This window comes from Malaclemys terrapin, chromosome 2 (assembly GCF_027887155.1).
Source record: "Malaclemys terrapin pileata isolate rMalTer1 chromosome 2, rMalTer1.hap1, whole genome shotgun sequence".
Taxonomy (NCBI): Eukaryota; Metazoa; Chordata; order Testudines; family Emydidae; genus Malaclemys; species Malaclemys terrapin.
Window position 1 is genome coordinate 245,072,071 of NC_071506.1, and position 24,720 is coordinate 245,096,790.

Genomic DNA, 24,720 nt, shown 5'->3' on the forward strand with positions numbered 1-24,720 from the left:
ATTTTGCAAACATACTATATTAAAAAAAGCTAAGTACTTTTTTTAAATTGATAATGTCTTTTCTTCTGCTCTGTCAGTCATTTGTATTTAGATTGTAAAACGTTTGTGAAATGGATTTTCCCTTGTCATATGTACGTACACTGCCTAACACAATGGGATTCCATACTGGGTGGAGGCCTCTAGATGCTGTCATAATATGATTAAATAAAGTTACAAATAGTATTATGGTAGCACCTACAGGAAACACTCATGTGCGGTATCCCAAACAATGGTGGGCGCAAATATTTACATAAGTTTAACTTTATGCACATGATTAGTCACATAAAACTAATACTGTGATAGAACCTTAACAGTAAATATTTTAGGCAACAAAAATAGCTCTTCCCCTTGAAGAGCATGCAACTTAACATATGCCTAAACAAACCACAATACGGTTCCAGCCTTTCAACTGGATATGTGCGCGTGGACCTCTCTGGAGCCCAGTAGATCCACCCAGACAAACATAATTGCAAGATTAAGCCCTTAAACATGTAAATTAATAGCTTTACTCAAGAGATTAGAGACACTGAATCCAATCCTGTGATTAGAATTTTCTTCATATGAACAGTGTCATGGATGTCACTAGATTAACTTGAGTTATGAGTACGGATTGCAAAAAAGATCAATCCATAAAACTTCACCTTTCCAGCATATTATATAATTTAAAATAAAAAACAGAGTCTCTCAAAAAGTGGGGGATTAGCTTTATCTTGTAACCACACAAAGGCCATGATCCTGTAAAATGATCTACACAAGTTGTCTCCCATTAGCGAAGGCAGACCTATGCACTGATGAGCCCCATTGACTGCAAAAGACCTCATCCTGGGTGAATCAACTTGCAAGACTGGGACCTTAAAGGGAAAATGAAAGGTAACTCCAATAATTTATATATCAATTATATTATCTAGGTTACTTTAATACCAGAAATTAACAAGACAAATATCAAAAGCCTCATTCCTGCAAGCTGCTCTGAGGATGGACCTGCTGCCAGGTCTAATGATGTCAATGGAGGAAGGAGCTCTCTGCCTGCGTGGAGCAGTTTATAGGGCCTACGCCTAATTTACTCTTCCATGTATCTACTAATTACTTATTTTCAGCACTTCAGACTGCTTGTACAATCAACAGGCTAACCAGTTTCACTTATTTCTAGTCAGTTTCACTTTCTGTTCTCATGTATCAGCATAAAGCAGTATTGAGCTTCCAACATTACAGAAAAAGGTTTTAAAAACCTAACCATTTCAGCTTTCTTTTGAATTTTCAATTACTGGAAGATGGTAGTGTTTACAGATACAGCAGAGATATTCCTTTATCCATTTTGTGTTTGAGTTTTTGTTAGTCCCATTGAAGCAGTGTTACTATCTTAACAAATAAAATTAAACATGTTTATGCATTTATAGGAAATGGTACATCAGGCTTCAGTCCTAGAACTAGTGCCATGCGCCTAGATCAGGGGTCGGCAACCTTTCAGAAGTGGTGTGCCGAGTCTTCATTTATTCACTCTGATTTAAGGTTTTGCGTGCCAGTAATACATTTTAACATTTTTTAGAAGGTCTCTTTCTATAAGTCTATAATATATAACTAAACTATTGTTGTATGTAAAGTAAATAAGGTTTTTAAAATGTTTAACAAGCTTCATTTAAAATTAAATTAAAATGCAGAGCCCCCCGGACCAGTGGCCAGGACCCGGGCAGTGTGAGTGCCACTGTAAATCAGCACGCATGCCGTAGGTTACCTACCCCTGGCCTACATCCTTGAGCCCACCAGGAGTCAAAATGCTGGATTGAGGCCCCATCATAGGTAGTAATTAAATGTAGCCCCCTTGTTATTTGAAGGACTTGAGAAAAGCAGGTCCCAGTTAGCAATTTACCTAAATTAACTTGTTAAAAAAAATCCATTACAGCAACTGAATGAGATTTACATCACTTTGAACTGCTTTCCATAACAGTTTAAGATCACATGGGGAAAGACCTTCACCTACGTGTAACTTGTCCTTTGTTGCTAATCTTCATAGCACTTGGTTTCATTTTCCTGGTGAGTCACATTTTTCCGTCCACCTTCCTTCGAGGGTTATGACCTGCAGAAGAAATAGTTCAAGAGAGAGATTAAACGCACAGGAAAAGGGCAGAGGCAGCCCATGCACTCTCCACCCCCAGTTACTGCTCTCTGGCTCCCATCCCCAACACACTGCTGCTTCTAAGTCCCAGTCACCCCCACCCCAGCCACCGCGCCTCTGCTCCCCCGTCCCCGCTCTCAACGGTCACCCGCGCCCTAGTCATCGCTCTCCTCCCCCCCCCGGCCCTCTCCCAACATTCACCCCCGCTCCCCTCGCCCTCTCCCAACGGTCACCCCCGCCCCAGTCATCGCTCCTCCTGGCCCTCTCCCAACGGTAACCCCCCCCCCCCCAGCCACCGCTCCCCTGCCCCTCTCCCAGCGGTGACCCCCCTCCGCTCCCCTGCCCCTCTCCCAACGCTCACCCCCGCCTCAGCCACCGCTCCCCTGCCCCTCTCCCCCGGCTGCTCCCGGTCGCTCACCCTGGGCTCTAAGGCCGAGCCCCGGCCCCCGTGACCGGGGCGCTCTCACTCTCGCTGCTTTCCCGCCTCACGAGTCCGACCTCAACAGGGGCCTACTAGCCTGGCCTCCTTCCTTCCCTGCGCGGCCCGCCGGCGGGCGGGGCTGACTAGCGCCGCCCCCTGAGGAGGCGGCACGACTGGCGCTGCCCGGCAGAGGGGGATGCCGGCGCAAGGCTAGTGTCGGTGCCGGAGCTGCCCTTCCCCCCAGCGCTGGGAGCAGAGTCACTCGGAGCGGGCTCCTGCCTCCCAACAGCCCGGTACGGGGCAGCGTGCGGGCGGCTGATGGCCTGCGTGGACGAGCTCTCCGGGTGGGAACGCTGCTGTAGGGGGTACAGGTCCCTAAGTGGGGAAGCGACATTGTCAGTGGCCGCAATCCTGAAGGGATGGTGCATGGGGAAGGAGCGGGGGCAGTCGGGGAGGGTGTGTGTGGGGGGGCTGTAGAGTCACTAGTGGGGAGGGAGTGGGGGCTGTAGTCACTAGTGGGGGAGGGTGCGGGGGGGGAGAAGGAGTTGGGGCTGTCGTCACTAGAGGAGGATGGTGGGGGGGAAGGAATGGGGGCTGTAGTCACTAGTGGGGGAAGGAGAGAGGGCAATAGTCAGTAGTGGGGAATACTGTTGGGGGAAGGAGTGTGGGTTGTAGTCACTAGTGTGGGGACATGGAGTCTGTGTGGGTAGAGTGGGAGGGGTGTGTGTGTAGTAGAGGCTGATGTTCCTAAAGGGGACTGTGTCTTGTGGGGTGGGGTGAAGGAGCTTTTCTATGGAGAGAGCAAATTCTCTTCAGCCTGGGGTGTGCGCAGAAATCTGTAGGAGGACATGATCTTGAGGAGGGGCTGATTATATCCTTCAGTTTCGAGGACTGAAGTTTCTGAGGCCTTGTCTTTACTGGGGGTGAGGGGAGTGTGTTCTTAACTAGAGTTAGCTAATTCAAGGGAAAATCCCAGTGAACTTGAGTTAGCTCACCCAAGTTAAGAGCACACCTTTTTCCTGGTGAAAGCCTATGGGGGTATGAATGATACCAGTCTTTTGGGGGTGGTACATGGACTCTCTGGAGGTATATGAGCTTGTGAGAAGATCTGTTTAGACATAAAGACTCTGAACCATTAGAACTTGGGTTTGTTTATACTAGAAAGTTTTGCTGCTTTAACTATATTGATATAAAAATGCATATACTTTTCAGGAAGCAAGGTAGGCAATATTGATATAATTGTGCCCAGACTAGGGCTTATACTGGTAACTACATCAGACAAGGCAAAAAAAAAAAACCCTGTATGAGACTGTAAGAGCCTACAGTGCTGGGACCTGGGACCATAGGGATTCTGTGCTGCTGTATGGCTAGTCGAGGCTTAGGCTGGGCTCCTACAGGAGGACTCTGTGAGGCTGAGCTTGACAGGAAGCACTGCCCAGTAGGACTTGAGTGGTAGCCCTTCGGAGCCCACTGATTGGCTGATACTTGTACTTAACCCAGGAAGCTAAGAGGGGAGGGCATCTGAGCAACAATGCGGACTGACTGCCTCTCTCCCTCTATCCACTTTAGACTCTGCTTGCATTAGACCCTAGACTCCAGCTTCTGACCCTGGTCTGTCCTTGTCTTTGCTCTTCGATTGCTGTTTGTAACCTGGCATCTGACCTTCATCTCCTGGTAATCTTCCCCTGCCTACATCCTGACTCTTAGTTTGTCCTCTGGCCTGTCTTGGACTCTGACCTCCTGCTACTTGACTTGGCCCGACTCCTGCTCCGACCACTACATCTGACCACCGTTGTCCAGTCATGACACAAACATAGTTTTCAGGATTTAACTTTTCTAGTTTAGGTGAGGCCTAAGCAGAAAGATTGCTGAGTCACCATCAGTGAAAATGCTATAAAAAAGGTTATATAAAATTTGATTACTTAAGCGTTCCCATCTAGTCCTGATGTATATGATTTTATGGCATCCCACGCCCCATTTTTATTATCTTATTATGCTCAAACCTTTTCCTGTCCTTCACCATTGTGCATGCCTGCTGGCTTGTTGTGGGTTTTTTTTTTTGTTTTAAGAGTTGCTTATGATTAGTAGACTCCTTGCATTGACAAAACCTTCAAAGAAAACAATATTAGAATATTTATTTTTGAATAAGGAAAACAAAGAAGAGGTTCAACTTTGCAGATGCAAGAAAATAATTGCCAACAATGGTAAATCTACTGCCGTTTTGCAGTTTTCAGTTATAGCTTTCTATGCAATTATATTTCATGAAGTGATAAGAATTCTGTTGAAACTTGAAATATATCATGTAATTAATGAATTGGACCAGAGGTTTGTTAGAATGCTCCATCAGTTCAGATGTATTTTTTCCTAACGAATCCTGCTTTACTGCAACACAGTTGAAAATTTTTTAAAAAATCAGAAACTGGGTATCTATAAGGTAACCCCCTGCTTGCTCAAAATGGCGCTATGTCCCCCTCTACTGGTGGCTAGGCACCCGAGAGAATGATGAGTCTGCTATAGCCTTGGCTAACAGATACTCCTGAGGGCATTCTGCACCAAAAAATTAAAAATTCTGAGTACAATATTTTAAAATTCTGCAAGTTTTATTTGTCAATAAATAAATGCAGTGGCTCCAGCATGGCAGTGCATGAAGGTGGGAGATCACCCTGCAGCCTCCCCATCCCAGGGACACGAACTCAGTGATGACGCTGCACCCAACCCTGATGCAGCACAAGGCTTGGGCCTGCCCCAGAAATGCCCTGGGGCCCTACCCCTCTGCGCCAGGTGCACCAGGTGTGGGGCAGGCAAGCTGGCTCAATCAGGCAGGAGCCAAGTGTGGAGGAGCTCAGTGTTGGGGGATCCAGGTGTGGGGTCAGAGGATTCTGTGTGGGACAATCTGGGTGCAGGCAGCTCAGTGGGTTGTTTAGGTGTTGGGGGATCTGGATGCAGAGAGACTTGTTGGGGGGGGGGGCGGGGTTCCAGGTACAGGGGCAATGGGATTCTGGAGGGGCTTCCAGGTGAAAGTGGTTGGGGCTCAGCGGAGGGGTCTGGGTGTGGGGTCTCAGCAGGGGGGTCTGGGTGCTGCGGGAGTGGGGCTTGGTGGGGTGGGGGTCTGAGTGCAGCTAATTGGGGGTCTGTATGTGAGGGCTCAGGGTGGTGCAGGGGTGTGGTGCTCATCAGAGGGGGGGTTTGAGTGCAGGGAGCTCAGTGGGGGGTGGTCTGGGTGCATGGGTGGGGGTCCAAAGTCAGTGGGTTGGGGTGCAGAGGGCTCCAGATGCAGGGGTTGAGGTTCAATGGGGTGGGGTTTGGGTATGAAGGGCTAGGGGGATTCTGGGTGTACGGGGTGTGGCTTGTCGGGGGTGTCTGGGTATGGGAGGTCCGGATGCACGGGATTTTGGGGAACTGCTCCCCCATCCACACACAGTGACCCCTCTCTTGCCCCCCCTCCCCCCGCCGCAACTGAGGAGCGATGTGGGCAGGAAGCAGGGGAAGATGCTGAGCTTCCTGCAGCTAGGGGAGCTTTCTGGGGGTGGGTCTGACACAGCCCCAGCCACTCCTTGAAGGGGAAGAGGAAGTCCAGTCCTCTCCTGCCTCCAGCCCAGCCAGGATTAGCATCTGATCTCAGCTCAGGGTAGAAGCCACTGGCTGGGGTGTGCCTAACCCTGTGGTGATTTACCTCTCCACCGGCTGCTCCGGGTGCCTGAAACAATTTACCTGTGCAGCTAGGGAGTGGTGTGTGACTGCTCTTGCATCTTCCCTTTAGTTCCCTGTTAGAAAGTCATTTTTCTGCGGGGAAGCAAATAAATATGTGGGGAACATGAATTTTGCATGTGTGCATTGGCGCAGAACTTCCCCAGGAGTATACAGAGATGTCTTTTAGCTCATACAGTAGACGTTCATGTGTTTAGTTCCAGAGGGTCTCAGGTTTGATCCCCAATGCCCATGTGTGGGTTGGCGTTACGGTAACAAATCTGTGTTTGTGATATTTACAGGATTGTAATGGAGCTGAACTACAGGCTTATTAAAAGAAAACAATTTAAAGTAGTTATTACATCATTACATCCACTTGTCCATTACATGGCCCTTCTCAGTATTTAAAATTTATTATTTTCAAGTAGTAACTTCTTTAAAATGCCTTTTAAAGCCTCTTTGCTGTTCATCTTGAATAAAAAAGCACTAAAATTAGGGATGAATGTGGAGCTGAAACCTATCTTTAATGTAGGTGTGATGCACAGGACTTATGCTACGAGACTGATCTTCATTTACTGTTCCTTTGTGTGTGAGACTGGTCAGAGTTTAAAATAAAAAGTTAACTGATATTTATGTTATAGTAACCCTTCTGCCAGGTACCAATGGCAGCAACAAGGACAACGTTCAATAAAACTATGGCTTGAGCCACCACCCACATCTGTACTCCTACCTCTGGCTCTGGGAAAGAAAAATAAAACCTCCCTGGTCACTTTTGCAGGTGGGATTTCCCCATTCAGAACCCTGGAGAAACATGGAGCCACAAGTATCTTTTTATTTAGGGAAAAACAATAAAAACAAACATGAAAACCATATTCATATTAACATACTAGAAAATGAACAGCCCAAAATCAGTGCACCAGGAGTCTGATCAACCATACAGTTCCAAATTGTAATTGTCTGGCTCCTTGACCCAGAACTCTTAGTGTCAGTACAAATCACACTCACTCCAAACCCCACTTACAGGTCCAGTTAGACTCAGTGGAAGCTGAGAAGTTGCTCTGCTCTGCCTGATTGCACCGGTCCAGGGAGAACTACTTCTCCACATCCCACTCTGAGGCGTAGCTACCTGATCCAATTCTGTGATATTACCTTTGTTTCTGCTGGTGTTGAGAGCCGTTGCCATCTGTACAGTCAGCTCTGCATGACTACAGCCATTGGTCCAGTCCTGCAATTTTACTCCACACAGGGCAAAGAATCTTCAGATGGAAAACCAAGACAAGACCCTTGCTACTGAGCTCTTAGTCTTTAGGATAAAGCCCTTTCCCCCTTGCTTTGTGTTGGACTTGAGTTTTGTTACCGAACTAAAGTCCCTATGTAATCAGGGTCAGTGGTTCTCAACCTTTCCAGACTACTGTACCCCTTGCAGGAGGCTGATTCATCTTGCGTATCTCAAGTTTCACCTCACTTAAAAGCTACTTGCTTACAAATTCAGATCTAAAAATACAAAAGTGTCACTGCGCACTGTTACTGAAAAATTGCTTACTTTCTCATTTTTACATATAGTTATATAATAAATTGCGACCCCCCCCCCCCAGATTGAGAAACACCGATAGTATATAGAACAGTATGAATAAGCCATTGTATGAAATTTTAGTTTGTACTGACTTCGCTAGTGCTTTTCATGTAGCCTATTGTAAAACCAGGCAAATGTCTAGATGAGTTAACAAACTCACTGGAAAGACTTCTGTGTACCCCTGGTTGAGAACCACTGCTCAGGGTGATCTATTCACTCCAGGGTATACCCTGCACAATTCCTATGTCCTTTCATGAGTACAGTAGTAATAATCTATTATTATTTATACTTTGAAAACAAATTCCAACTAAAGCAGCAAAACTCAGAAGATGGAATTATAGATAATCAATATTGTTTTTGTAAATGAAGCTAGTCATAGGTGGCTTTTCCCTTTCTTCCCTATAGAGCAGGGGTAGGCAACCTATGGCACACATGCCAAAGGCAGCACGCAAGCTGATTTTCAGTGGCACTCACACTGCCCGGGTCCTGGCCACCAGTCCGGGGGGCTCTGCATTTTAATTTAATTTTAAATTAAGCTTCTTAAACATTTTAAAAACCTTATTTACTTTACATACAAAAGTAGTTTAGTTATATATTATAGACTTATAGAAAGAGACCTTCTAAAAACGTTAAAATGTATTACTGGCACGCAAAACCTTAAATCAGAGTGAATAAATGAAGACTCGGCACACCACTTCTGAAAGGTTGCCAACCCCTGCTATAGAGGGAGAAGAGAGTTCAAGCCCTCTGTCTTCTGGCCCTGGGACTTACAGTATGAATGCAAAAGAAAACAATATAAATTCAATATTAAAAATAGCCACTGTGTCATGGTTGAAGCCAACTTTGATGGGCTGACGTCTTATCTGCAGTTTCCGCCCACTGCCCAGGATCCATCCTATGTTCCCTCCCCAGTTGTAGTACCCCATCTGCTGATGAGGCTCTCCAACACTTCTCCAGCTTAAACATGCTCGCACAATGTGTTTCTTAATATACTGGAGTTGCAAGTGATTTCCTTATGGAGGTGCAGTGATTGTGAATAGTTAATGTGATGTTTGGGTGTGAAGGCATTTCTTTGCTTTTAAGAATGTCTGATTGGTTTTGTATGCAAACAACCTTAACTTTTAACCAATTTTTTTTGGTGAAAATGTAAGTTCCCAAAATATTTTCACTTGTGGTCCTACATGACTTGTTTTGCTTCACAGAAGAGTGTGTGAGAGGAGATCTTCAAAGAAAGCAGCTAGGTTCCATCACTGGGAGTGTGGAATCCTTTTCTGAACCCAAGTTTGTAAATCACATTACAGATGTAGTATATCTTCCTACCGTGACCAAGGTTTTGGGAACTTGTGAGTTTGCTATATGAAGGATTCTCCTTTTGAATAGGATTATTACCTATTGGAGAAATGTGTGTGGTTTATGTTTTGACAGTAGTTTTAATACAAAATAATATTTTTTTAAATGCTAAAGAGACAATGTGGAGTGGTTGGCAAACAAGTTACTTATTTGTTTAATTAACAGTCAAATCGAAAGCATGCTCTAGAAGAGTGGTTTTCAAACTTTTTTTCTGGCGACCCATTTGTAGAAAATTGTTTATGCCCTCGACCCAACAGAGCTGGGGATAAGGGGTTTGAGGTGTAGGAGGGGCTCAGGGCTGGGGCAGAGGGTTGGAGTGCAGGGCTGAGGGCTGCGGAGTGGGGCCGGGAATGAGGAGTGTGGGAGGGAGCTCTGGGCTAGGGCAGGGGGTTGGTGTATGGGAGGGGGTTGGCTCTGGGCTGGGGGTGCAGGCTCTGAGGTGGGGCCAGGGATGAGGGGTTTGGGGTGCAGGAAGGGGCTCCAGGTTTGGGTGGGGTCAAGGCTGGGGCGCGGGGCTGGGGCGCGGGCTTACCTCAGGCAGCTCCCGGTCAGCGATACAGCGAGGATGCTAAGGCAGGCTTCCTACCTGTTCTGGTACCACGGCCTGCGCTGTGCCCCAGAAGCAGCCAGAAGCAGGTTTGGCTCCTAGGTGGAGGCACGCGGCTCTCGCCCGCAGGCACCATCCCTGCCAGCTCCCATTGGCTGGGTTCCGGCCAATGGGAGTGTGGAGCCAATGCTTGGGGTGGGGGTAGTGCGCGGAACCCCTTGTGCCCCCCACCCCCACCTAGGAGCTGGACCTGCTGCTGGCTGCTTCCGGGGTACAGCGCGGTGTCAGAACAGGTAGGGACTTGCCTGCCTTAGTCGGGCAGGACCGCCAACGGGACTTTTAATGGCCCGGTTAGCGGTGCTGACCAGAGCTGCTGCGATCCAGTTCCTTGCATTCCGTGACCCACGACTGGGTCATGACCTGTAGTTTGAAAACCACTGCTCTAGAAGAGTTTTAAAGAGATTTGTCTGCATCATGTAGCCAGTTAAGATTAGCCTGTATAATGGGGAGATTAAAGTCATTAGGTAGTAAAGACAAATAATAACACACAACATTTATATAGAACCCTTTAAAATTTACAAGAACTTTGCAACATCAATAAAATAACAGCTGCACTAATTATATGTACATTTAGTAAGACATGCCTTGACTTTTAGATCATACTTGTCCCACATACTATTCTTTGGACTTGTGGCTTTCCTGGCTCATGAGGACAGCCTTCTGGCTTCTCCTGGCCTTTGTTCAAGAAATGAAAACTTGATGTCAACAATCTCATTAACTATTGGTCAATACTGCAATTTCTGGGTAAGATTATAGAGAAGTTTTTTATGAGATAAGCCTGAGTGCCCAGATGCTTCAGTTCTTCTTGAGTCTTTTCAGTCTGGGTACAGACCTGTATAAGGGGCAAAAACAGCCCTCATTGCATTGGTAGATGATCTCTTCCTGGTGATGGATAAAATGTCCATGCTGATATTGTTAGATCTGTTAGCCTTTGGTAGTGCTGACCATGAGGTATTATTGACTTACTCTTGGATTGCAGTAGGGATGGATGTGCTGCTCTTGAATGGTTCCACCCTTTCCTTACAGATCACACCGAGAGAATGGTATGGGGCAAGTGCTCTTCCTCAAAGGCAATGTTGTAAAATTCTGCAGGGAATCAGTACTCCTGGGGGAATTCTGTGCCACTGTGCGTGCGCAGAATTCATGTCCCTTGTAGATTTCTTTGCTTCCCTACAGAAAAATTATTTTCTGAAAGGGAAGCAACGGGGAGATGCAATAGCAGTCACGCACCCCTCCCTAGCTGCGCAGGTACATCGTTTCAGGCACTCGGAGCAGCCAGTGGAGCGGTAAATCACCACAGGGCTGAGCACACCCCAGCCAGTGGCTCCTACCCTGAGCCAGGATCAGCTGCTAATCCCAGCTGGGCTGGAGGCAGGAGAGGATAGGACTTCCTCTTCCCCTGCAAGGAGTGGCTGGGGCTGTGTCAGACCCACCCCCAGAAACCTCCCCACAGCTGTAGGAAGCTCAGCATCCTCCATGCTTCCTGCCCCCATCGCTCCTCAGCTCCCCCATCCGCCCAACCCTCGTGCATCTGGACTTCCCATACCCAGATACCCCCCACACTCAGGGTGTGGGTTTAGGGTTGGGGTAGGGGTCTGGAGGCAGGCAATCTGGGTGCAGAGGGCTCCAGATGCAGGGGTTGCCCTCCATACCCTAAACCTACCCCATTGAACCTCAACCCCTGCATCTGGAGTCCTTTGCACCCAGATTGCCTGCCTCCAGACCCCCACCCCTGCACCCAGACCACCCCTCACTGAGCTCCTTGCACTCAACCCCCCACTCTGATGAGCACCACACCCCTGCACCACCCTGAGTCCCCACACCACTGACCCCCAATTAGCTGCATCCAGACCCCCACCAAACCCCACTCCCCCAGCACTCAGACCGCTTCACTGAGCCCCAACCACGCTCACCTGGAAGCCCCTGCAGAGTCCCATTGCACCTGGAACCCCCGCCCCCCCAATGGGCCTTTGTGCATCCAGATCACCCCAGACCTAGACCCCCTACTGAGCTGCCTGCACCCAGATTGTCCCACACAGGATCCTCTGACCCCACACCTGGATCCCCCCCACACTGAGCCCCTCCACACTTGGAGCCTGCCTGCCCCACACCTGGTGCGCCTAGCACAGAAGGGCAGGGCCCCAGGATGTTTCTGGGGCAGGCCCAGGGCTTATGCTGTGTCAGGGTCAGGTGCCACCTCACCTCTGAGTTCGTGTACCCGGGATGGGCGGTGGGGAGGTTGCAGGGTGATCTCCCACCTTTGTGCACTGCCATGCTGGAGCCTCTGCATTTATTTATTGACAAGTAAAACTTGAAGAATTTTAAATATTGTGTGCAGCATTTTTAATTTTTTGGCACAGAATTTGTAATTTTTTTGCCGCAGAATGCCTTCAGGAGTAGAATATATATTTTCTCGTGTTCAGCATGAGTGTGGTGTTGCTAGGATGGTTAGCGAAGAGATATGGCCTGCAGTGCTTTCAGAGTGCTGACAACATCCAGCCATTTCACTTGGACTAGCAAATGCTGTTGAGCACCTAGCTGGGGAAGATGTGGACATGGATTAGAGCCTCTTTATTTGTAATGTTTAAAAGGTATTAAAAATCTACAGTTAACTATGCATCAGAGTTTTTTGTTTTAATTTTTATTTAAGTAAACTTAGATCTAATATATTTTCAGAACAAGCTGTAGAACAAATACATTTTCTAACTCTTACAATAGATAATGACTTGACAATATTGGTATGCAAACAGAATACTAATATTTACACTTTTTTCTAATGATTTTTCCATAAGTTTTGAAAACAATCTAATTTGTTTTTTAATAGGTTGCTTTTCTGTGACAGCAAAATTATGGGTTCTGAAGAGAATAACAACGAATTGTATAAAATAACCACTACTCAGCAAGCAGTTGCCTCTTGTTGTGGCGCTATTGTTACATCACTGTTGGGTAAGATAAAATATTGATCAAACTTAGCATAAAGTAAATCATAACTCTCTTTTGTTTAGACAATTTTAAAAGATCTTTAAACATTTATTTTACATACGTTTATTCTGCTATGTTATAGCACAATAAAGCCTTTGATGAGTTCTCTATCAGCATTACTATTTAAGTATTTTGAACCCACAAATACTTTGGTCAGTTGGAGTCTTTCCAGTCTCTTAACAAAATGTAGTCACTTCCAAAAATGGGAACAATTTTTATTAACTTTTATCATTGTTTCCTCGCCCTTACCCTGTAATGTCACAGAATAATTTACTTTTCTATCTATAATCAAAATGAGGCAAAACAAGTTTTGATTCAGTTATTCCTACTTCTGAAACATGGATGACAGATAAAGGTCTCTGTTGTAAGTTGTCTGTTTACTATGCTAATCTTCAATCCCGAAAGCACTATGCATGTGAGTAATTTTACACACAAGTCATCCCACTCAAGTTCAGTGGGGCTATTCACCTGCATAAGTGTTTGCAGGATTGGGAATTCAGCTATAATGAACCTGAAAAGTAAATGTATTGAAGAATTTCTTCTGTGAGGAAAAAAAATAATTAGATTTTTAGAGGCACCGTGATATAGTGAACTGACCACAAGGCTGGAAAAAGAAGACAGGAAGCCAACAACTTTTAAACTGCTATCCCAATTCTGACTTGCTGCATGGACTTGAGTATGTTCCAGCTGCATAATGAATATAACACCTGTCTTGTAGGAGAGTTTAAGAGTTGAGGGGGGAGGGATAGCTCAGTGGTTTGAGCATTGGCCTTGCTAAACCCAGAGTTGTGAGTTCAATCCTTGAGGGGGCCACTTGGGGATCTGGAGCAAAATCAGTACGTGGTCCTACTAGTGAAGACAGGGGGCTGGACTTGATGACCTTTCAATGTCCCTTCCAGTTCTAGGAGATGGGATATCTCCATTATTTATTTATTTATTATTGATTAATTACTATAAAGTGCTTCAAAGCTGAAAAATATTATAAAAGATAAAAGTGGTCTTGTTGGCAATAGTTTTGTGTTTTGTTAGAGGAATTCTCATTTGAGTTGGCTGTAGGGAGAATAATAGGTTGAAAGTTTCCTTTGTTTCCCCCTCTGATGTGGTTTGTGTGCAATTTTGTGTGGGTATGTCTTCACTAGCCCTTGATTGACAGTGTTGCTCTAAAACGGGATTTGCCATCAGGAGTTGGCTTCTTTCATTTTGCAGCACAGATGGAATGCTGACCTCAGGTATAACTAAGGCTCCCTGTATTCAGTGGGACCTGATTCTGCTGCAGCAATGCCTAAAGTTCCTCAGCAACCACTGCTGAATTACATGGCAAAATCAATTTATTCTATTCCCTCTCCTCCACAGCAATACATGCAGCTGCATCTGATAGTTTAAAATACTAATTGGTATATAATATGTTGATTATTTTAAAGGATGAGTTTTTCACTATGTTTTTCACCTGCGTCCCTGCACTCTGCACAGTCCTTGGCTTCTACGGTTTTCTGCAAGCAACCCAGATCGGAACCTCCTTCCATGTTTGTGCAAGGGAAGGGACCAGCTTATAGCCTCCTTTAGCAGCTCATTTCCCTGGACCTTACTAGCTGCACTATTCTCCACACTGCCCAGCTCATTAGTTTATGCTTCTGGTTCCCCCTGCTGCCCGGCTGTAAACTAGATTCCAACTCTGTGTGACTACTTGGAGCAGTGCTGATCACATTCACTGTAATCCAACTACCACTGCATAATGGAGAAATCTGGAGAGCAAGAGGCAGCTGCTGGCAGGTCCCAACCAGGAGGGAAGATGGAAAACAAAATGTTGGGTGTCTGCAGAAAAAAAGACAAACTTGAAGCAAAAGTGCTTAATTCCATAGCAGATTTGGGCTTGTCTATACAGAAACTGTACGAGTATAACTACTCTCTTTCTAGTTTGTTTTAATTGAACTGGTGCAGCCCCCTTATGTGGACACTCTTTAATCTATTTAAAAGTGCCTAGTATTGATTTATCTTAATTTTGTTGGCTAGTTGAAAATAGCTAAGGAAAACATATGAGCATCCATCACTTTGTTTTTGTGCAGAGATCACATGTGACTTGCTATAGTTTTTTTCCGAATGGAGCCTGAAGTAATTAGCAGATGTTGTAGTTTGCAGGTGTACACTTTCATGCTATATGGTTGCTAAATGAATTGCTTCAACTTTAGTATTGTTTTTTACTCACTGACATGCTGTGGAAAATATTTTAGTTGAGCTGCTGAGGATTTTTTTATTAATTGGGTTTGTGCCCTTTTTTTGCTATATTATGATGTATGAAGAAGACCAAAACAAGATAATGTGTGATCTTCCTTGGATTTGCCAGAGGACCTTTTAGGAGTCTCCAGCCATGTGTATTATGAACTCTCACACCTTAGTTGAATAGGGTTACCATATTTCAACACTGAAAAAAGAGGACACTCCATAGGGGTCCTGGCCCTACCCCACCCCCGCCCCTTCCCCACCCCCGCCCCCATTCCAACCCCTTCGCCAAAGTCCCTGCCCCAATTCTGCCCCCTCCTCTGAGCACCCCGCATTCCCCCGCCTCCCTCTCACTCTGATCTTGGTTGGGGGTTGCTAAGTGCTTCCTTGCTCCCCACTCGTCCTGCAGCCCCTGCACCCCCCCACCCCTGCAGCCTCTGCGACCCCCGCTCCCCACTCGCCCTGCAGCCTCTGTGACCCCTGCTCCCCACTCGCCCTGCAGCCTCTATGACTAGGGTTACCGTATTTCAACACTGAAAAAAAGAGGACACTCCACAGGGGTCCTGGCCCTGCCCCAACTCTGCCCCTTCCCCACCCCCACCCCCACTCCCGGCCCTGCCCCAACCCCACCCCCATTCCAACTCCTTCCCCAAAGTCCCTGCCCCAACTCTGCCCCCTCCTCTGAGCACCCCTCATTCCCCCTCCTCCCTCCTGCTCTGGGAGTTGGTTGGGGGTTGCTAAGTGTTTCCCTGCTCCCCACTCGCCCTGCAGCCTCTGCACCCCCCTTTGCCCTGCAGCCTCTGTGACCCCCGCTCCCCACTCGCCCTGCAGCCCCTGCACCCCTCCGCCCCTGCAGCCTCTGTGACCCCCACTCGCCCTGCAGCCTCTGCACCCCCCCTTGCCCTGCAGCCTCTGTGACCCCTGCTCCCCACTCACCCTGCAGTCTCTGCACCCCCCCTTGCCCTGCAGCCTCTGTTACCCCTGCTCCCCACTCGCCCTGCAGCCCCTGCACCCCCCTTTGCCCTGCAGCCTCTGTGACCCCCGCTCCCCACTCGCCCTGCAGCCCCTGCACCCCTCCGCCCCTGCAGCCTCTGTGACCCCCACTCGCCCTGCAGCCTCTGCACCCCCCCTTGCCCTGCAGCCTCTGTGACCCCTGCTCCCCACTCACCCTGCAGTCTCTGCACCCCCCCTTGCCCTGCAGCCTCTGTTACCCCTGCTCCCCACTCGCCCTGCAGCCCCTGCACCCCCCACCCAGGCAACCTCTGCACCCCCTGCCTGCCCTGCCCCTGTTCCCCTCTGCCGCCTCTATGCCCCTGCCTGCCCTGCTCCTCCTCGCCCTGCAGCCTCCGCGCCCCCCCGCCCCGCATGCCCTGCTCCCCCACTCACCCGGCAGCCTCTGCCTGGCGGGGGATTTGGATGCTCAGCGGCGACCGGGGCGGCATGGGTCCCTGCAGCTCCGGCACACACCGCACTCCCCAACCCGCGCCACAGCCTCCTTCCTGCCGCCGCCGAGCACGTTCCCCGGCCTGTCTGTCCCCGCTGGAAACAGCTCCTGCGGCGCCGGGGCCGCAGGAAGGGTCCCCCAGTGGCCGGGGGGTCCCCGCCCGCGAGGGAAGCCTGAGCCACTGGCTGGGCCCAGCCTCCCCGTGGTCCTGCAGGCTCGGCTGGGGCGTGCGGTCCACCCGGCCTGTGGGGGCAGCAGCGGCCCCTTCACCGCCTTCTGCGGCTGCGCCACCCTCCCCCCACCCGAGCTTGCTACAATGTAGCCGGGGCGGCTGGGCTGCGCTGCAGGTCCGGCGGGTCGTCTGGGGCCGGGCGGACCCTGGCTTATGCCTCTCTATTTTCCCGGACATGTTCAACTTTTTGAAAATTCCCCCTGGACGGGGATTTGAGGACCAAAAAGCCGGACATGTCCAGGGAAATCCGGACGTATGGTAAGCTGATAGTTGAAGGGATGGATGTGTCTGGATCTTTAATAAAACCATTCTCCTCTTCCATGTACATTAGGAATTGTAATTATATTAGGTGTTACATTTCTTGTTTAGCAAATAGTCTCACTAAAGATCCCTTACCTCTTAGTTGTTCTGATTTTTGTGTGTGTGTGTAAATTTCTCAACATAGATATGACCTCCTCCGATGTCATATTTCACTACTCCTCCAGTCACTGTAGCTTTCAGCATAGACAAACTTTAATTTCTAAAGTGAAAAGAAAGTTGATTTTTTTTTAAAAAAGGCCAGTCCCCCACATACCTGCATCTAAATGCATTGTAAAGAAGCAAAGGAGAGCATAAGTCAACTTTTTTTACTTTGCAGATTGCCATTAAAATCAATTAATGAAATAGACAAGTATACACTAGCACACTATGGGTACTATGTTACTCTGATAATATGGACAATTGCTTAATTAGCACGCACTGTTTCCACTGCGGTATGCCATTTAAATGATTTTGCTGTGCTGTTTTATACAAGTTCAGCAGTACAGCTTAATAGCACATGCCTCTTTGATTGGGTTTTGAATAATCCCCATGCTCTTCTAAACATTTTATATCAGTCTGTCTGATGGGAAATTAGAAGGCAAAGGGATAGCTGGTCACCTACTAGCCACATAGGATATTAGCTATTCTTAGTCCAGCAAAACATCTGTTAAACAGATTCTCTGTTTTCTCTAGCTGATACCTTGTGTGACATTCTATACCTTGGGGAAGCGCCCTGTAAACCCCATGTTCCTCATTTATATATATTTGTGATCCTGCATATAAAGCATGCCGTGTAAGATATCAGGGGAAAGGTTATGATCTGCTGAAACCCACTGTTCCATCTAAATATGTATATTATTAATGCATATGAAGTTATGAGAATGTGCTGTATGGTTGTCACTAAAATATGCTGTGGGTTTGGGAAGTGCCCAGATACTAACTCTCCAGAGATAATGACAAGGGCATTGGTAACCAGGTAACCAACGCTGGGTGGGTGCTGAACAGACGTTATCACCCATTGTCCAGCAGAAGAGTTACAATTCAATGACTCACTCACAGGAGACACACCAGGGTATTGCTTCACCTTGGGACTCAGCAATGCTCACCAGACATGCCTGGACTTGTGTTCTCCAAGCACATGGACTAAGGGTATAAAACAGAACATGGGGGCCAAGTGCTTGGCCTTTCTCCTTCCCCCACCTACGCTGCAAGCAACTAGGACACTCAGAAGACTGAAGACTCCAACAGGAGACTGACCAAGGTTTCAAGGGTGTACTATGTACTGCAATATTCAGTGGGGTGAGAAAAACTGCTTCATCTAAATGTTGCCCAGTCTAATAGGGTTGAGAGTTTAGATTGCGTGCTTATATTTTATTTTGGTAACTAACTCTAACTTTTCATTTATAATCACTTAAAATCTATCATTTGTAGTCAAGAAATTTGTTTAACTATTTATTTTTACCAATGAGTTTGCCTGAAGTGTTTGGTGAGGGTGTTTGCTCAGGTTTACAAACGCTAGTGTATATCCACTCTCCATCAATGAAGTGGTGAACCAATTAATAAGACGAGCAGTGCAAGATGGTATATTCCTGAGGTATGAGGCTGGGAGCCTGGGGGGATTTGGCTGGTGCCTTTCTCTGTGTGATTCATGAGTGGCTCTGGGAGCATTCATGCAATCTAGTTGGGTGTGGAGCTCCACATGCGGTTGTGCTGAGTGATAACAACACCTGGAGGGGCTTGCTGCTTGTCACTGTCAAAGCATTGTGAGAGACAGCCTAGGCGGTCCCACAGTCCCAGGCTGCACCCTGGGGATCCCGTCACACTTTGCAAAATGATTATTTTCTTTTTCTGAGAAATAATTAGTGTAGTAGTTGTGGAACTGTCTCATGACAGGTCATCAGAATCGATGTGCTGCTACTCTTCCAGGGCTTGCAATGCGTTCCTAAGGAGGAAATAATACATCTAAAATGTATTCATCAAAAAGTCATGTGATTCTTTTTTGGTTTGTTTTAGTGACACCTCTTGATGTTGTCAAAATTCGACTGCAAGCCCAAAGCAATTCATTCGCTAATGGTAAATATACAGGGTTTTAAATAATTAAGTTAATCTGATATCTTTATAAACACTTTCAATCTTAATAATTTCCCCCAAATCTATTTTAAGTGTACTTCTACTCTGAAAAATGATGATGTAAGGTTCTGTGTTTGTCTTAATGCCTTTAGTTCGAATTTGCTTATTTTTTTAAGAAAAAGATTCCCCCTCTAAAAAGTCCAACTGTGTGTTCTTTCTGACTTGCACCTCATCTCTAGTAGTAATGTTTTTGAGGTCCAAATTCTGGCCCTCTGGTACAACTTTGCAACTCCAGTATTGTTATTTGAGTTGTACAGATGTAACTGAAAGCAAAACTTGATCTTGCAGTTTGAACTAGGGTTAACAACCCTCCCGGTTTCACCAGGAGTCTCCCGGAGTCGGGCTCTATCTCCTGGAGGTTACTGAAGCCAAACCGTTAGATTTTAGGCTGCTAAAAGTCCAGCAGCGCAGCAGGGCTAAGGCAGGCTCCTTGCCTGCCCTGGCCCCACACCACTCCCAGAAGTGGCTGGCACGTCACTGCGGGCCCTGGGGCAGCAGGGGGGTCTCTGCACACTGCCCCCTCCCCGAGCGCTGACTCCGCAGCTCCCATTGGCTGGGAACAGTGGTTAATGGGAGCTGCAGGGCAGTGCCTGGAGGCAGGGGCAGCACGCGAAGCCTCCTGCCCCCATCTCCAGGGACCGCAGTGATGTGCTGGCTGCTTCCAGGAGCAGTGCCGGGGCAGGGCAGCAGGAAGCCTGCCTTAGCCCTGCTGCACCACTGACCAGGAGCCACCCGAGTCTGCACCACTCACTCTGTCCCGCACCCCAACCCTCAGCCCCGATCCCCGTCCTGCACCCAAACTTCCTCCCAGAGCCAGCAGCCCTCACCCCTCCTGCACTCCAATCCCCTGCCCAGCCCTGAGCCCCCTCCCGGAGCCTGCCCCCTCCAGCACCCAAACCCCCTCCCAGAGCTTGCACCCTCTCCTGACCCCAACCCCCTGCCCCAGCCTGGTGAAAGTGAGTGAGGGTGAGGGAGAGTAAGCGACGGAGGGAGGGCGGATGGAGTGAGTGAGGTGGGGCCTCGGGGTAGGGGTGGGGCAAGGGTGTTTGGGTTTGTGTGATTAGACAGTAGGCAACCCTAGTTTGAATTTACTTGACAATTATGTTGATGCTGAGCCAGAGAAGATTCTAGTTCGCTCTTCTATAGCTGTGTTGACTCTATGATGACAATAAGAGTAAAAAAAGTAGCAAAAACTTATTTTAGTCAATTAAGTAAGTGGGTATAACTCAGTACGCCCAGGAAAATTTCTTAAGTAAGAAGGTGCCATTTTTACATAGCCACTCTTCTGATCGCATCAGTATTTCAACTATGAAGAGCACAAGAACATTGCAAAACTATATACAGTTGATTAAGGAGAAATAGACATCAATATAATTATGTTGAATATTCCTACAAGAGATTTATTATTATAAAACCATGATTACTGGAATCCTAATTCAACAGTAAAGCCCATCTTCAGAGCTTGAGGAGACTTTTGAAAAGGAGCAATAATTCTTATTTGATCACTTGTGTAAACAGAAAGCTAAAATGACATATTGTAAAAAGCAACAGAGGGTCCTGTGGCATCTTTGAGACTAACAGAAGTACTGGGAGCATAAGCTTTCGTGGGTAAGAACCTCACTTCTTCAGATGCAAGTGAGGTTCTTACCCACGAAAGCTTATGCTCCCAATACTTCTGTTAGTCTCAAAGGTGCCACAGGACCCTCTGTTGCTTTTTACAGATTCAGACTAACACGGCTACCCCTCTGATAAAATGACATATTGTCATCTTACACTTCTGTCAAAGATATGGCAATTTATTCTTGCTATTTATTTATATATAATTAACAAAGGAGAGAGAGAGAGAAAAGAAATAAGAAGGTGATCAAGATACCTAAGTCCCTGCTCTGCAACAGACTTCCTGTGCCACCTTGGGCAAAGTCATTTAACCTCTCTGTGCCTCAGTTTGCCCATTGGTAAAATGGGGATAATAGTACCTATTCACAGGGTAGATGGTATAAATGAAATCTGATTTAATTATATCCAAATCCTTTCCTGTTTTCTTGCTCCTTCAACAGCCACTAATGTAGCGCCAGCTCCATTAATGCTTAACTCCAGCTTTTGAAGTCTGGGTAAGCAATTTCATTTAATCTGGCAGGGATGTTTTTGGTAGGTGTGTTTGCTGCTCCCCTCCCTTTCCCTTTTTAATGCCAGCCTTTATTGGCTTTCCAAGTTTATTCTGCCCCAGTTTGTCAGACCAGCATATTTGTTACCCATATGATTGATTTAGAAATGCTATTGAATGGTAAAGATATTGCAGGAGTTAACTGTTTCCTTATATGTAACATTTAATTAGGAAAATGTTTTGTATACTCCAATGGCCTTATGGATCATGTATATGTCTGTGAGGATGGGAACAGCAAAGCCTGGTATAAGAAACCTGGCCATTTCAGAGGGATGTTGGTAAGGAAGTTATATTTATAATACTAAGTATACGGGGAATGTGTTAATAATAAACATTGATATACTACCAATTAAACCTCTTAAGGAGTTCATGTGCTATCCAATGTTGTTTGAGAGGCATTTCATATTGCAAGACAATATCACTAGGAGTGTACATACTTTGTCAGTGCAGATTTTATAGAAGATTTATCAACATGTTTAAATATAGCAAGTATCTCATAAGATTTTGCTTTTCTTTCTGACACACTACCTACTGTAAAACAGTAAGGTTCAGATCCATGCAGGTCAGATTGCAGGGTTGGTTTTTGCAGCTTTGTTAATCAGCCTGCAGGACCCAAGCTAAAACCTTAAATGTAGACACAAAACATTACTTGGTAGTTCCCATATTTTTCCTTTTTTTTTAAATTGGAACTTCAACTCTAGGAAGAATGAATGAATGCTGAGCTTATTATTTTTGTGTGTCCAGTTTTGTGCTGATTGCCAAGCATAATGGCTCCTGCAGGGCCTCGCCTTATCCAGTCAATGCACATCTGAACAAGATCTGCTGTGTAGCTAATGGTATTCTGCGCATATATGCATATGCAGAATAACATTTCTTCACTTTAAATTATGGTAAAAAGTGCTAAAAATCATAGCAAATTAAGTGTCTGAACAAAAACTAGAACCAGGTCATTTGGTTCCACCCACAATTCCTAAGCCACTATTCTGAGTTCCATTTTATTTTACTTACTTTTATCTGTTATAACTATAGAATTATTAATAGTTATCCGAAGTGTTTGAGAAAGGATCTGTCTTTTTATGTCTCACACACGTTCACCTAGAACAATCATAGATTAATTAAAACAAAGGAGAGGTGGAAAGGGAAGCCACAATTCCTTCCTGCCAAGATACTGACCCACTGATCCTACCTCCCCAGTCTGAAACACATGCATAATAATAATTATCTGTACTTACTGTACTTTTCTATCTGCAGATCTTTCAGCATTTACTGAATTGAATATGCATTATTAGCCCAATCTTAAGGTTGTCCTAGTTAAGTACAGGGGTGAAATTGTGGCTCGATTGAAGTCAATGGGACCAGGATTTCACTAGGTGATTTGAAGCAATTTTGTAGAAGAGACACTGGAATCTAGAAATTAAAGCACAGGACTCCACTTCAGCCACCAGATTTCTTTTCTTAACTCTTGTGTATTACTACATAATAGAGGTATTCAAGAATTTTCAAAATTTTAGTGAGCTTTTTGCAATTTTATACATTTTTTTCATGAAAAGTATTGGGGGATTTTTTACCAGCTTTTAGCGTAGTTGAAGTTTTTTTGAAAATTTCAATGAATTTTCACAAAATAGATTTTTTTTTTACAAATATTTGTCTGCATTTTTCAATCAACTCCACTGCATAATCTTTAGTAAGTCACTTAAATTCTGTTTGTTTGGTAAATGATCTTGTGCACATTTCCCCTATACCAAGGGACATTTTGGTGGGGAATACAAGAGGAGGACTAATTTTACCAGATTCTGGAGTTTTCTTTTATTTTTGGGAAGTAGTTATGGACAATTCTGAGGCTAATAAAGCTATCCTTTATTACCATATGATTGGGTGTCTAATTTTCAAGAAATTGCCATTTAAAATTTTTTAAAATATTTTTGCCATTGAAAGCCTCTTGCATGAACTAATGTCAAATTCTGTTAACATATCATGTAACTAATAAGATGCATGATTTCCCTGCTCAGTCACTGCTTTTTTTTGCATCCCTTCTCCCATCCTCCCTCTGTACTGTTTTAGATTGTAAATGTGTCCAGCACACTTTGGGCCTTATGTAAACATTAATTGTCTTGCTGGAATCACATCACAACAAAAAGTGTATTATGGGAACAAACGTTTGGCCAGATCCTCAGCTGGTATAAATCAGCCAATGGAACTGTGCCAATTTACTTCCCTTGAGGAAGTGGTTCTTTATATGTAATGGTATAACAAACAAAGGACATATATTCAAATACAGTACAGGTAGGTACAGTGACAGAAAATCATCATCCTATAATGACTGGTGACCCATATGAAACTAACTAGTGGTCCACATAGTTTCTATCGGTGGTGTCTATATCACCATAAAATCCCATCCTAATTGGCCAAGCATAATATGCATTCTTGCTGTTAGAAGCCAAATACTGACTAAGCATGGAGAGTGAATTATCTTCTTATACCTGGAGGTAGTTCTTTCAGGTGACAGTAGAGGTGTGTGGGTGGGATAGTTTGGGTAAGCTTTCACAGTTGCTGCCTGTGCTGTACCTGTTTTGAAAGTAATTTGTTTCCAGTCATATCTGTCATACTTCTTTGATGTCTACTGATGTTACAAATTAAGGTCCTGATCCTGCAAATATTTAGGTACATGCTTAACTTTATACATGTGAATATTCTGATTGATACCAATGGAGGAACTAGTACTTAAAGTTAATTATGTGTCTAAGTATTTACAGGATTGGGGCCTTAGTGTGACAAACTATTTTTTAGTGTACTACTTTCTCTTGCAGTGTATTTTTAATTCCATCTCCTGCCCACCAACATAATTGTTTCATGAATTGGAGAGTTAAATAACTAACCCATGATCTGTATTTGGTTATTATTTTAGGATGCATTTGTGAACATTATTAAAATAGAGGGTATTAAATCACTATGGAGTGGACTTCCTCCAACGTTGTAAGTTGCAATTTCATATCTTCCATAATGTGTTTTAAAGGGTAGTTATACTTCATTATTTTGACCAGTGAGTATGCTTATTCCTAAGTGTTTAATTTTAGACAATTTACAAGTTTCCTGAGTTAACTTATCAGTTATATCTAGTGTACTGGAAACCTTCAGAGGCAAGAATATAACTTCAGCCAGTCAATGAGATTTCTCCATGAAGCCTCTTTGATGTATCCTCAGTAGCTGTGCAGGGACATCAAACCTTTGACTATCAGCTAATACCTTTCAAGTGCAGTATCATTGTTCCCTCTCTGTCAGGTGGTTTTTTGAGAGCATCATATCATCCTGGCAAGAATAGGAATTAAGGCCCAGATCCATAAAGGTATTTAAAGTTCCTCACTTCCATTGAAATCAGTGGAAGTTAAGGGCTCAAATATTTTTGTGGATCTGGGCTCAAGAGCTCTATCTACAGAGTACCAATACTGCATTTTTCATGCCAA

General features: G+C 45.6%; 2 protein-coding genes across 6 annotated transcripts in view; one reads left to right on the forward strand and one right to left on the reverse strand.

The window, feature by feature from the left end:
• DBF4 (DBF4 zinc finger) overlaps positions 1 to 2,680 on the reverse strand; it is a 29,410-nt gene extending 26,730 nt beyond the window's left edge. The window contains exons 1-2 of the mRNA XM_054020553.1: positions 2,571 to 2,680; positions 2,018 to 2,113 (exon numbers count right to left, since the gene is read on the reverse strand). Of these exons, the coding sequence (XP_053876528.1) occupies positions 2,018 to 2,063 (46 nt within the window). The 5' untranslated portion in view covers positions 2,064 to 2,113; positions 2,571 to 2,680. The remainder of the gene's footprint in view (positions 1 to 2,017; positions 2,114 to 2,570) is intronic.
• Positions 2,681 to 2,752: 72 nt separating this feature from the next.
• The window catches only part of SLC25A40 (solute carrier family 25 member 40), a 78,379-nt gene continuing 56,411 nt past the window's right edge, over positions 2,753 to 24,720 (forward strand). The window contains exons 1-6 of one of the 5 annotated variants that reach the window (XM_054020550.1): positions 2,754 to 2,917; positions 4,143 to 4,418; positions 12,615 to 12,736; positions 18,979 to 19,038; positions 21,431 to 21,537; positions 24,165 to 24,232. In XM_054020550.1, coding sequence (XP_053876525.1) covers positions 12,640 to 12,736; positions 18,979 to 19,038; positions 21,431 to 21,537; positions 24,165 to 24,232 — 332 coding nt within the window. In that variant the 5' untranslated portion in view covers positions 2,754 to 2,917; positions 4,143 to 4,418; positions 12,615 to 12,639. Of the gene's footprint in view, positions 2,918 to 4,142; positions 4,419 to 12,614; positions 12,737 to 18,978; positions 19,039 to 21,430; positions 21,538 to 24,164; positions 24,233 to 24,720 lie in introns of all 5 variants that reach the window. The other 4 variants (XM_054020549.1, XM_054020551.1, XM_054020548.1 and 1 more) reach the window with 4 other exon arrangements.